This window comes from Asparagus officinalis, chromosome 1 (assembly GCF_001876935.1).
Source record: "Asparagus officinalis chromosome 1, Aspof.V1, whole genome shotgun sequence".
NCBI classification, from domain to species: Eukaryota; Viridiplantae; Streptophyta; class Magnoliopsida; order Asparagales; family Asparagaceae; genus Asparagus; species Asparagus officinalis.
In genome coordinates, this window is record NC_033794.1 from 94,328,631 (window position 1) to 94,340,579 (window position 11,949).

The 11,949-nt window shown below is 34.9% G+C and overlaps 2 protein-coding genes across 3 annotated transcripts; both read left to right on the plus strand.

Annotated features, from left to right (window-relative positions):
* Positions 1,381 to 4,204, plus strand: LOC109828370. 2 transcript variants are annotated; one of them, XR_002243668.1, is made up of 3 exons: positions 1,381 to 3,531; positions 3,617 to 4,039; positions 4,115 to 4,204. XR_002243668.1 is itself a non-coding variant. In XM_020395386.1 (3 exons), the coding sequence occupies exons 1-3, from the start codon at positions 1,403 to 1,405 to the stop codon at positions 4,049 to 4,051; spliced, it is 2,481 nt and encodes an 826-aa protein (XP_020250975.1). In that variant the 5' UTR covers positions 1,381 to 1,402; the 3' UTR covers positions 4,052 to 4,204. The 2 variants fall into 2 exon arrangements, 1 of the variants encoding a protein (XP_020250975.1); XM_020395386.1 differs by having other exon boundaries at positions 3,617 to 3,853; positions 3,937 to 4,204.
* Positions 4,822 to 7,291, plus strand: LOC109828384. The gene is made up of 10 exons (XM_020395396.1): positions 4,822 to 4,968; positions 5,046 to 5,105; positions 5,179 to 5,403; positions 5,475 to 5,716; positions 5,806 to 6,018; positions 6,098 to 6,202; positions 6,278 to 6,394; positions 6,516 to 6,652; positions 6,764 to 7,118; positions 7,206 to 7,291. The coding sequence occupies exons 1-10, from the start codon at positions 4,869 to 4,871 to the stop codon at positions 7,275 to 7,277; spliced, it is 1,626 nt and encodes a 541-aa protein (XP_020250985.1). The 5' UTR covers positions 4,822 to 4,868; the 3' UTR covers positions 7,278 to 7,291.

Here is an 11,949-nt window from a genome sequence, read left to right on the forward strand (position 1 = left end):
CCCCTCCCGACCCCCCCTCCTCCGGAACCTCCCGACCCCCCCTCCTTCGGCGGTGTCCGTTGCGGAAATCAGTTTAAAAGGTATGATTTTTCTACTGAGCTTTAGAAATTTCAATTTTATTATTAATTATTGTTGAATTTGGTTAAAAACCCTAATTATGTTGAAAAATAAACGAGTTCAATTCTGAAAATCCTAACTTAATTAAATACATGTTAATTCATTTGAACAACACTAGTTATCATTATTGAGTTTTAAACACTTATAAACCCTAACTCATTTAAGTTTCATTCGTGCTATAAGTATGTGTGATTATTTAAGTTTGTGATGTGAAAATATGTGAAATAATTTTTTGTAAAAAATAGAGTGATATATAACACATTATAAATTTTTATAATGTGTTATAATCCAATTTAGGTGAATAAAAAAATAACGTTATCCCTAGACTTCCGTCCAATAATTACATCCAATTATTTGGACTTATAATATATGATATACGACTCAGATTTGGGTAGGAGACGAAGTTTTCTTCCAAAAATGAGCGTTTATTTTATATTATAGGAATAAAAAATTGGTACTGAAATTCGTAATTATTGGATCTGTCCTTCTCGGACGGGTTAGGAATATAGTAGTGCATACATCCAACTTTGTATACTTTGTATATTTTCATTCTTGAAAGTTTTGGCAGCACGTATTCGTTGTTCTCCGTGTACAATAAGCGTATGTTGTTCTGCGTTTCGGGCTATTGCTGATACGCATAATAACATCCGCACAGTGTACAGGGAGAACAGCGGGTAGGTGCTGCCGAAATTTTCAAGAAATGAAAATATACAAAGTATATGAAGTTGGATGTAAGCACTACTATATTCTTAATGGATAGAAGCCTTCCTATGACAGCCGATCAATTGGTGTAATTAGTTTCTACGTACGTTTCAAATATATTTTATGTAGAACTAAATTTATATTGTTAAATGATATATGAACGTATGTTAGATTTGTTTTGTATGTATAAGAGTCATGAATGTACTAGTAGTTGTGTGATTTGTCGTAGTTAATAATTATATATAATTTACAGATGAGGGTAATTCCTGACAAATCATGGATAGATATCCCACGGCTTCATAGATTTCGTGACACACGATACAAGGAGGGATGTGAAGCCTTCATACGTTATGCAGAAATGAATCCGAGAAAATTAGCAAGTGGTGCTATGTATTGTCCTTGTTGCATGTGTAGGAATTTGAAATTGCTGAATAGTAATGATATACGGATCCACCTAATGAAATCAGGTTTTGATGAAAAATATAAATATTGGAACTGGCATGGGGAAGGTATCACTGAAGATGAGGATCCAAATGTGCGTGTCGGTACGTCCGGTGGACAACGAATAGATGACACAGAAACAATGTTGAATGATATTTTTCCTCGACCTAGAGAATTTGAGGGTGATGATAATGTCGAGGATGATATCGGAGATAAAAGTGAAGATGATATCGATGTTGAAGCTGAAGAAGTAGGAGATGATGGAAGTGCCGAAAATATTGATGATATGCATTCCTCCGCAGAAATAGAACGAATATTGAAGCTACTAGAAGATAGTGAAAAGGACTTATATGAGGGATGTACCGAGTACTCCAGATTTTCATTTATGCTAAAACTCCTACACATTAAGACACTTAGCGGTATGTCAGATAATTATTTTGAAATGCTTCTTGATTTGCTTCGAACTGTAATACCTGGAGGAGTGAATAGCATACCCCAAACAACTTATCAAGCTGAGAAGATTGTCGCTGCTCTGGGTCTAGATTATAATAAGATTGATGCATGTCCGAATGATTGTATTTTGTACCACAAGGCCAATAAAGACCTTCAAGAATGTCCGACATGTGGAGTTTCTAGGTGGAAACAACGTACAAATTCTTCAATAAGGATTACAACGGAGACAGAGATAACACAGAAGAAAATTCCAGCCAAGGTGCTTCGACATTTTCCATTAGCTCCTAGATTGCGAAGATTGTACATGAACAAAGAAACGGCGAAAAATATGAGGTGGCACAAGGAAGATCGAGTAGATGATGGTAAATTGAGACATCCTGCTGATGCGGTAGCTTGGAAGCATGTTGATAAAATTTATCCTCGATTTGCCGAAGATTGCAGAAATGTAAGACTGGGTCTGTCAAGTGACGGATTCAATCCATTTGGGGTAATGAGCTCTGGTTGGTCTACTTGGCCAGTTGTACTAATGCCATATAATTTACCTCCATTGCTTTGTATGAAACAGCCATTTATGATACTTTCATTACTGATACCCGGTAAACATGCACCTGGAAATGATATTGATGTTTACTTAGAGCCTCTAATTGATGAGCTGAAACAACTATGGTCTGAGGGTATTGTAACATATGATGCCCATTTAAAAGAATCGTTTAGATTACGTGCTATTCTATTATGGACGATTAATGATTTTCCAGCCTATGCTAATCTGTCTGGGTATTCCACAAAGGGAAAGTGTGCTTGTCCTGTATGTGGTCCGGAATTTGAAGCTCTTCAATTACCACATAGCCGAAAGAGTTGTTATTGGTTTAATCGAAGGTGGTTGCCCTTGAGTCATAAGTACAGAAAATTATCAGCTAAGTTTGATGGCACAGTTGAGAAAAGAATGAAGCCGCGTCAACTCACAGGTACTGAGATCGTTCAATTACTTGAGGGGTTTCCAAAAGTTGTGTTTGGGAAAAAACGCTATTCTAAATTTAGCCCGCTCAGAGTAAGAGATTATTTAAAGTCAAAAAGGCCACTGAAGCGTAAGCGAAAGGTCCGGAAAATGCAAGTTGAGGAAGAAGACCAAAAATTACCTAGAGGATGGACTAAATTTAGTATCTTCTTTCAGCTACCTTATTGGCAAAATCTTAAAATCCGCCACAACTTAGATGTCATGCATATTGAGAAAAATATATGTGATAACATAGTATCAACTCTCCTACAAGATGCAAACAAGTCGAAGGATGATCTACGGGCGCGCCAAGATCTGACTGCTTTGAATATCCGAAATGATTTGCAAGCTCAAGATGTTGGACTTAAAAAATTAAAGTTGCCTCCGTCTCGTGTTACACTGACAAATGAGCAGATGCAACGATTTTGTGAAATTCTCAAATCAGTAAAGTCTCCGGATGGTTACTCTGCTAACATTTCAAATAATGTCCAAGTGCAAGAGCGAAAACTCTTAGGTCTGAAGACCCATGATTATCACGTTCTTCTCCATCAATTGCTTCCTGTTGCAATCCGTAACAATATGGATAAAGAAGCGTCGAAGATTATTATTGAGTATTGTGGGTTTTTCAGAAAATTATGCTCTAAAGTCATAGATGTAGATGAATTTAAAAAACTTGAAGCTGAGGTCCGAGTTACTCTATGCAATATGGAAGTAATATTCCCTCCTTCTTTTTTTACGGTTATGGTCCATCTTACCCAGCATCTTGCAAGAGAGGCTAGAATCGCCGGACCTGTTACTTATCGTTGGATGTATCCGATTGAGAGGTAAATTATATTTTTTTTTGCATTCATTACTTGTATATGCGTTTTTGAAATTACCGTGCTAATAATTAGTTATTTTGATTCTAAGATACTTGGGCTCCATGAAACATAATGTTCGCAATCGAGCTCGTCCAGAAGGCTCGATAGCTGAAGGATACGTGGCAAATGAATGCTTTATTTTTGCATCACGTTACATGCGCCAGAAGAAAACCACGGCTCAAGTACCAGATAAGGAGAGAAAGCGTGAAAAATATCCGAGATCTCTCTTAGAACAAATTCATGCATATGTGCTGGAAAACCTTGATATGTTCGCAGACTATCGAAGGTAACAAATAACACCCGAAATATAGATGAGACTATTCATTTTACATAATGTTCGCAATGCAAACTTATATATTGTTTATGTAGGCGACATTTGGAGAAGCTTAAGAATGAAACAACCGGTAGGAATGCAGCGCATAATATTCAGAAAAGACATAGGAAAGAATTTTCTGATTGGTTAAGATTTGATGTAAGTATTTAACAATTAATTTATGAACATTCATAATATAACATCCCCTAAATATTCTGAAATTTTTTGTCTTAGGTTGATAAATCACTTCTTGATGGTACTACGTTACCAGATGAAATTATTATACATGCACAACGCCCTTATTATGAAGTGAGACGTTATAATGAGCATTTGATCAATGGATATAAATTTCGAACGCTAGAGACTGATGATAGGAGGGTAACTCAGAACAGTGGGGTCATGGGCTTGTTTGCTCAAGAATGTTTTTCAAGTACAAGAGATCAGAACCCAATTCTAGCTGACATACTATATTATGGCCAATTAGAAGATATTGTTGAAGTAATTTACGGGTTTGGTAAACCAAAACAATGTACTTACACGATGTTCAAGGTTCGGTGGTGTCCTGCAAAAAAGCAAAAGGATCATTATGGATTTACACTTGTCAATCTCCATCGAGAAGTATATACGGATGAGAAATTCATTTTTGCAGAACAAGCTGATCAGTGCTTCTTCGTGAGAGATCCGAATGTCATATCTGATTGGGTGGTTTTGTACAAGGAGCCAAGATCTGTTGTTCTACCTAATAACAATGAAAAAAATATTGAAGAAAGTGAATATAATTATAGTGAACCAATTGGTTCATCTGATGATGTTTGGCAAGAATTCTCTTACGCACAGAATGTGGCGTTGGATGTAGGTATGTAATATATATGTTACACTGCATTAAAGTTTTTTAGCTAATCATAATAAGAACAATGCATTTCATAATAACTTATCTCATGAGCATGTATATTTTTTTTCTTAACTATGTTAATAATTGAAATTGCAGATGAGGAGGATGAGGAGACTCTTTGACCTCGAGGGTGATCGATCACGTAGTATCACCCCTGGTAGTGGTGCTGATGATACACTACCATCTCCGGATGCAGGTATAAAAATTAATTAATACTTTAATATATTTTATCAATTATTAATTATCTAGCTAATAGTGATTAATTTGTTGCAGATGCGGGTTATTCATCACCTGGCCCCTCTGATGCAGTACCAGAACCATCCCCTGATGCAGGTATTCAATATTATAATGCTCAATTATAATGGTTAATTAAAAACTATATTAATGATTCTCCTTTCTTATGTAGGGGATACTTGGACACCGACATATCCATCTTATACATTCCACACGGACTTGCGGCCAAAGACACAGGACTATCTTAGTTTACCTTTACCTCCAGCCTCTCATAAGTCTATGGCTGACGCAAGGAAGTACCATACACGTGCTGCGAGAAAATTAGAAGAAATGCGTGAAATGATTGAGACACGAAAGAAGGTTGCACTCGCAGCAAAGGAAAGAGAGATAGCGAATGGTAAATTGTATAAATACTTTTAATTTTCACATTTGTATATTATATGATATATTATCATGTTATTATTGTAGGTGCTAAGAAGGATCGTATCGAGAACAGACGTGGCGGAGGTAAGCCTGATTCCAAACAACCGCCAAGAGGAATGAGGGCAATAATTCGGTGGAATAGTTCTAATTTGCCCGTTGGTCCATGGTCGACCCGCTTGAATGCATATATTGGGGTTCTAGTGCGTAGAGCGACCATTATCAACCCTTATTTTCAATTTCGAGAACTACCATGGAGCGCATACGAGGCGATATGGACAGCGCTTATGGTAACTACATATTGCTATTACTTTTTATTTATTAATAATTAGTATTTGATATTAAATTATCTTTCCTAAATGTGTATGTAAATCTACAGGACTGCTTCTGCCTTGAGGACTTTGAGGGGGCTTGGAATTATGTGTTCAATGTTAAGGTTGAAGTAGTTCTCAAACAATGGAGGCATGAGATCAAACATGAAACCTATGACAGGTATGAGGAGGACTGGCAGAGGTTTTTAAACCTCGACGCCCGAGTTGACGAGGTTCATTTCACAGCTCTCCTCATGTATTGGGACAGCGATGCCTCCAAGGTTAGTTTCATGAAAATTACTTTATACTTTTAAGATATTAATTTATTGCATATTTGCTAATTTTTTTCTTTTAAAAAAGAATAAATCCACGAAGGGGTCAGAAAATAGAAGAAAGAAGCTGCATGACCACCACTTGGGCTCACACTCCTATGCCAATCTGGAGGATGTTTATTGTCAGGATACGGTAGATTTCCGTCTAAAGTTTTGATGAATTTAATGATTAGTATGATTATGAGTGTGATAATATATAATATGACAGGGAAAATCATTAATGCCAATACACTTGAGGGCGAAAGCGGCGTATGGCATTTTCCGTGATAGATATAGGGGTGATGAGAAGAATCGAGATAAGATCAAGGCAAATCTCGAGTTGGTGGTGAGAGTTATACATATCTTGTGTAGTATTATTAATTCTATTTTGTTGTTAATATTATGAGGAAATGAGAACACAAATAACATTGTCTTTACCATGAAATAATTATATATTTGTGCTTTAGGAGGGATTTGAGGCTGCATCAAAGGAGGCTGCAACTGTGTATATGTCGCAGCAGGAGGAACAATCTGAGCCGGACCCTCACATGCTTTCTGCAGAGGACAACATTACTCTCACACAGCATTTGATGGGTCATAATAGGTATGGATGTAGAAAATTTGAATCAATTTGAATACTACATTCCTATTTATATTTTTTTATCATTATTGAATTCGAGAGGTAAATTTAATATTTATTTCTCCCTAAACATAGGAGAGGGAGATATCCTCTGCATGGTGTTGGAGCTTCACCCGGCGTAAGCATGAGGTCATCCACAGCATCCTCCACACCATTTACATCCATGAGAGCAGCCCCGCCTCGGTTCCAGGCTATGCCATTTGTCGCACGTATCTCTGCATATTTGCTTGACAAGATTGACTCGGAGCTACATATCCAGGTGACTAATGAGATGACAAAAGTTGCGCTGACGGCGAACTCGATGGATGATCTCCTGGGGTATGTCATGCAATATTTAAGCGGTGCGATTCCTCATAGCGCGTATGGTGGTGTTATACGGATTATAAGCTCGCTTGGCGATAATTCCGGTGCTGGTCAGAGCAACACTCAGGTACCTTTTTTTTCCTTAAAATAATAAATTCATTTATATTTAATATGTATTAAACACTCCTTAATGATTATTCAATTGACCATTCAGAGTGGAGATATTGGAGGGAGCAGCACACGTTCTCGTAACCGGGATAGAGATACTGCCGACGACGACGACTGATGAGGTTTATGAGGTTTTTTGTACATTTTTAATGCAATGAACAACTTTATCTGTTATAACAATACTTATATGCTTGTTGGATGTATATATTAGACGGTCTTGGTTGATGCATATTTTGAAGTAGATAGTTGGATTTGTTTATTATGCTGGAATTGATTATATTATGGCTGGGTCTGTGCATTATGTTGGGTTTGAATATTTTTTTGGTTTGAATAGACGGATTTCCGTCTAGGTTAACAACCTAGACGGAAATGTCGATTCCGTCTAGGTTGGTTTCCGTCTAGATTGATCAATTTAGACGGAAATCCGTCTAGTTTGATCCAAACTAGACGGTAACAGAATAAACCAATCTACCTAGACGGATTTCCGTCTAGATGAACCAACCTAGACGGATTGTAGACCAACCTAGACGGAAATTTCCGTCTAGGTTGGTCGTTTTTCTACTAGTGTACTTTATTTTGGAATACTTATAAGTTACTTATTACTTATTCTCAAAACTCTTTATAAATATGTAAGAAAATAAGTAAGCTTTTGGTAAACCCCCATTAACTTATAAGGATATATAAGTAACTGTATGTTCGGTAAACCAATAACTTATAAGGTTATGAATGTCAACTGGCTAAAAAAAGCCTATTGTTGTAACTTCATATTATGCCTAATTGAGATTAATTAATTAAATTCATATTAGTAAAATATATTAATAATAAAATAATTAATTAATTAATTAAAAATTATCTCATATTAAGAAATATATTCAATCAAAAAAATTTATATATAAATTATTGTGATTATTAATTACTAATATTCGTATTAAGTAATTAATTTCTTATTAATAAAGTGTTAATAGTAATCAAATAATTAATTAATTCATAAAAAATAGTTATCTAATAGTAAGAAATATATTCTATTAAAAATATTTTTATATATTATATTATTTGTGATTACTAATTAGTAATATTGAGATTAATTAATTTCATGTTAAAATATTAAATATTAATTAATTCATTAATTATTAATTAATATTATTATCACTTTATTAAAAGAAAATATTTAACTAAAATATATTTTATATACCAATTTTTTTGTTCTTATTTACTAATATTGAGAATATTTAGTTAATTAGGATATAATTAAATAAGTTTATTAATACTATTGTTAAACAATATTTAATTTTATTATTGTAATAAAATTATTTAATTAAAATAATTAATTAATGAAATTATGCCATCCGGTCCTAGAGAATAAAAGGAATATGAGGGTATATGTGTCTTTTGGCCAAAATAAGTGAAGTTCCTTTTATGTGGACAAAAGTTAAGTTGGGAAATCCCAACTTATTTTTTGCCTACTTGTAAGTAACAAATAAGTGGAATGAGTCACTTTTACCAAACACCACATTAGCTACTTATAAGTAAAAAGTTACTTATAAGTAGAAATAGGGAGGTTCATGCTCTTAAGTGCAAATGGGTTTAATTTCTATTATGTAAATTAAAATTGACTTGAAATGCAATTATTTAAATTGTAGGGGTGCATAACGCATTTTTTGAAGGCTTATAATTGACAATTGTGAGAATGTTAGGAGTGTAACTGCATCCTTAGTGGAGACATGTGGATCTTTCCCAAGCTAGTCTAGTCTTCTTGCAAGCTACGCACCTAGCTGCTACATTTTTACTTCTTGCATTACAAGAGTAGGGTATATACCTTATATATACCTAAATAATTTAGTAGATTATCTAAGGAAGAACGGTAAAAATTTTAAGGCTTGGTTTGGTAGGAAAGATTAAGAAGGAGGAAGGATCAAAAATAAATTTGTCTTTGGTAGAGGAGTTTTAGACCAGAAGGTAGAGTGAGGCGAAGGAGGTGAGGGAAAGCACATAAAAAATAAACTAAAAAGTTAGAAAGAAAATAATATCTCTAAATCATGAGGACACGAGAGAAAAACAAAAAATGAAAAACAAAAAATGGACTATTAAAGTATGCACATCCACTCTCTTTCTCTCCAGCCAAACATAAAGGCTTAAAGGGATGTGCATCCCTTCACCTCATTGCGCACACTCTCACTTCATATTCTCTCCTCAAATCCCCTTACCAAACCAAGAGTAAGACTTGATTTGGTAAGAAGTGTGAGGATGAGAAGCGAGCCGAGGTGGATGCAATGAGGAGCATATAAGAACAACATTTTCCATGCTTCTTGTTTGGTTGGAGATAAAGTGATGACAAGTACATGGGTTTTTCTTATTTGGTTAACGGGTTAGGAATAGGAGGTGAAGTGACGAGTTAGTTAAAATACAATAATACTAATATGTGATAGAGTTTAGATAGAGAAAGATAAGTGAGTAATTATGCAAACCACGTGAGGATATAAAATTCTTTACAAAATAAATATTCTCTCTGTCTTTATCTTGTCCCTTCGAATTGCAGGGATTTTTCTCTCTAAACGTTTAGTTTATTTTGCATTTTCTCTCACATCATCTCACCTCATTCTATCCTGCCTTCCCCTCTGATAAATTAAAGTCCCCTATCAGAAGGGAATTTTATTTTTGTCCCTTACCTCACCCTTCCTCTCCTCTACCAAACCAAACCTAAGTTGCATGAGAACGTATCTCTTTACAATATTAATCCCTCGAACTTTTTCATATTATGGAATTGGTGACTTGAATCTTCATATTTTGAATTTAATCCCTAGGTCTTTATATTTGAGAATTAGCCCTCCAAATCGTTTAAGTGTCTTGAAATTAGTACCCCAAATCTTTTAAATTGGTGCTAACTAAAAGGACTAATTTCATAATGCTTAAAAATATTTGGGGGACTTACTTCAAAATCTGAAAACTTGGAGGACTAATTTCAAAACACTACAGGATTTCAAAATATGAAATTTTACATATGAAAGATTTGAATGACTATATGGGGGGAAAAACTCAATGGATGGTATAGAGTAGGTTCAATGCAGATCATATTAAAATATATTAATTATCAAATCAACCTGTTGAACTCCAACAATTATGAAAACCACTTGTATTTGTTCTTATTCACGAATTCGCTGCAGATGGAAAAACTCAAATCCATAGCTATTAGTAAATGAAGGAAGTGATGATTCTAAGTCGAGCTAACCTTTAGGTGGTGAAAAAAATATATACCTATGGCAGATAGAAAAAGCTAATATTTTATAGCTAATACGATAGCGTAATGATGCTTGATGTTGTGCAAGATGGCGTAGGATTTAATGAAAAGCTATCATTATATTTGTTGGAACAAGTGCACAATAAAGAAAAATAATTGTAAAGAACAACCACGAGAGAATAAATAACAAGTAATCGTAAACACATAAATTTACGTTGTTCATTTAATTTGAGCTACGTCCATGGCAGAGGCATGGGAGAAATCCACTATCAAAGGGGAAAAAAGTATAAGAACTAGACAAAAGCCTAAACCTTCAAACTCTCCTTCTTCAACCCTCAAATCTTGATTCTTCAAAAACCCTCACAAACCCTCTCTATTTTAATATATAGAAGATCACAATAGATCACGGAAGATGTATCCAAAACTTGGTGGAAGTTGGAGATCAAAAGAAAAATAAACGGCTGATATTAAATCATTAAAAACTACAATCAGCATCATAAGCATCAAACAAGACCATCGATGACCTCATGTGGTCCATTGATAGTTCCATGTAGCCATCGATGGTACCAAATTATGTTTTGTTTTTCTCTGATTATTCATATTAACCCATCGATGATCGAAGTGATCATCGATGGTCTCCTATTGATCATCGATTATCAATTGCCTAAATTGAACAATCAAAGGGTTTTGAGGTATACTTTCAATAAATCTTCATCTTCACTCAACAACCTAAATGAGTTCTAAACTTTCTCAATAATGTACTGCCAACGCCTCTGCAAATGTGCTCTATGGTGCCTCAACATTTTTTGACATGAAAAGCTTGAACTTGATTGTTGGTAGTGGCTTTGTCGAATATATCCATCCCTTCAGTTGCTGACAATGCATATACAATGGCTAGATCTGCACATCTTTGAGGTCGCTTTATCAATCTTTTTCCTCTGCCTTTTGTGATAGAATACATATCATCTTCTACTGTAATTTCTGTTTCTTAATCACTTTTAGGCAATTCAATAATTGGTTGTTGAGTTGAACTATGAGAATCAGTCTCCAACTCCACCTTCTCCCCGGTACTCTTATGTGTAGTACCTGCATCAGAAGGAATAACAACAATACATTCTTTTGGAAGCAACATAACAAAATCATGGAATATTATATTTTTTCAATCATAATAGGTGATTTAGGATCAGGGCTTCACATTCTATATCCCTTCACCCTAGAAGCATAACTAATAAAAATATATCTTTTAGATCTAGGTTCTAGTTTACCCTGATCTACATGTGCATATGCAGGACAACCAAATACTCTCAAATTAGAATAGTCTGCAGGATGGCCAGACCAAACCTCTTCTGTTGTCTTGCAATCAATGGATATGGATGGAGAGTAATTCACCAAATAACAGTAGATATTGCTTCAGTTCAGAAGACTTTTGACAAACCGACATTCAACAGCATGCATTGAGCTCTCTTAAGAAGATTCATATTCATTCATTCTGCAACACCATCTATTATGGTGTGTGTTGCATAGTCTGATGTCTAATTATGTCCTCATCCTTGTA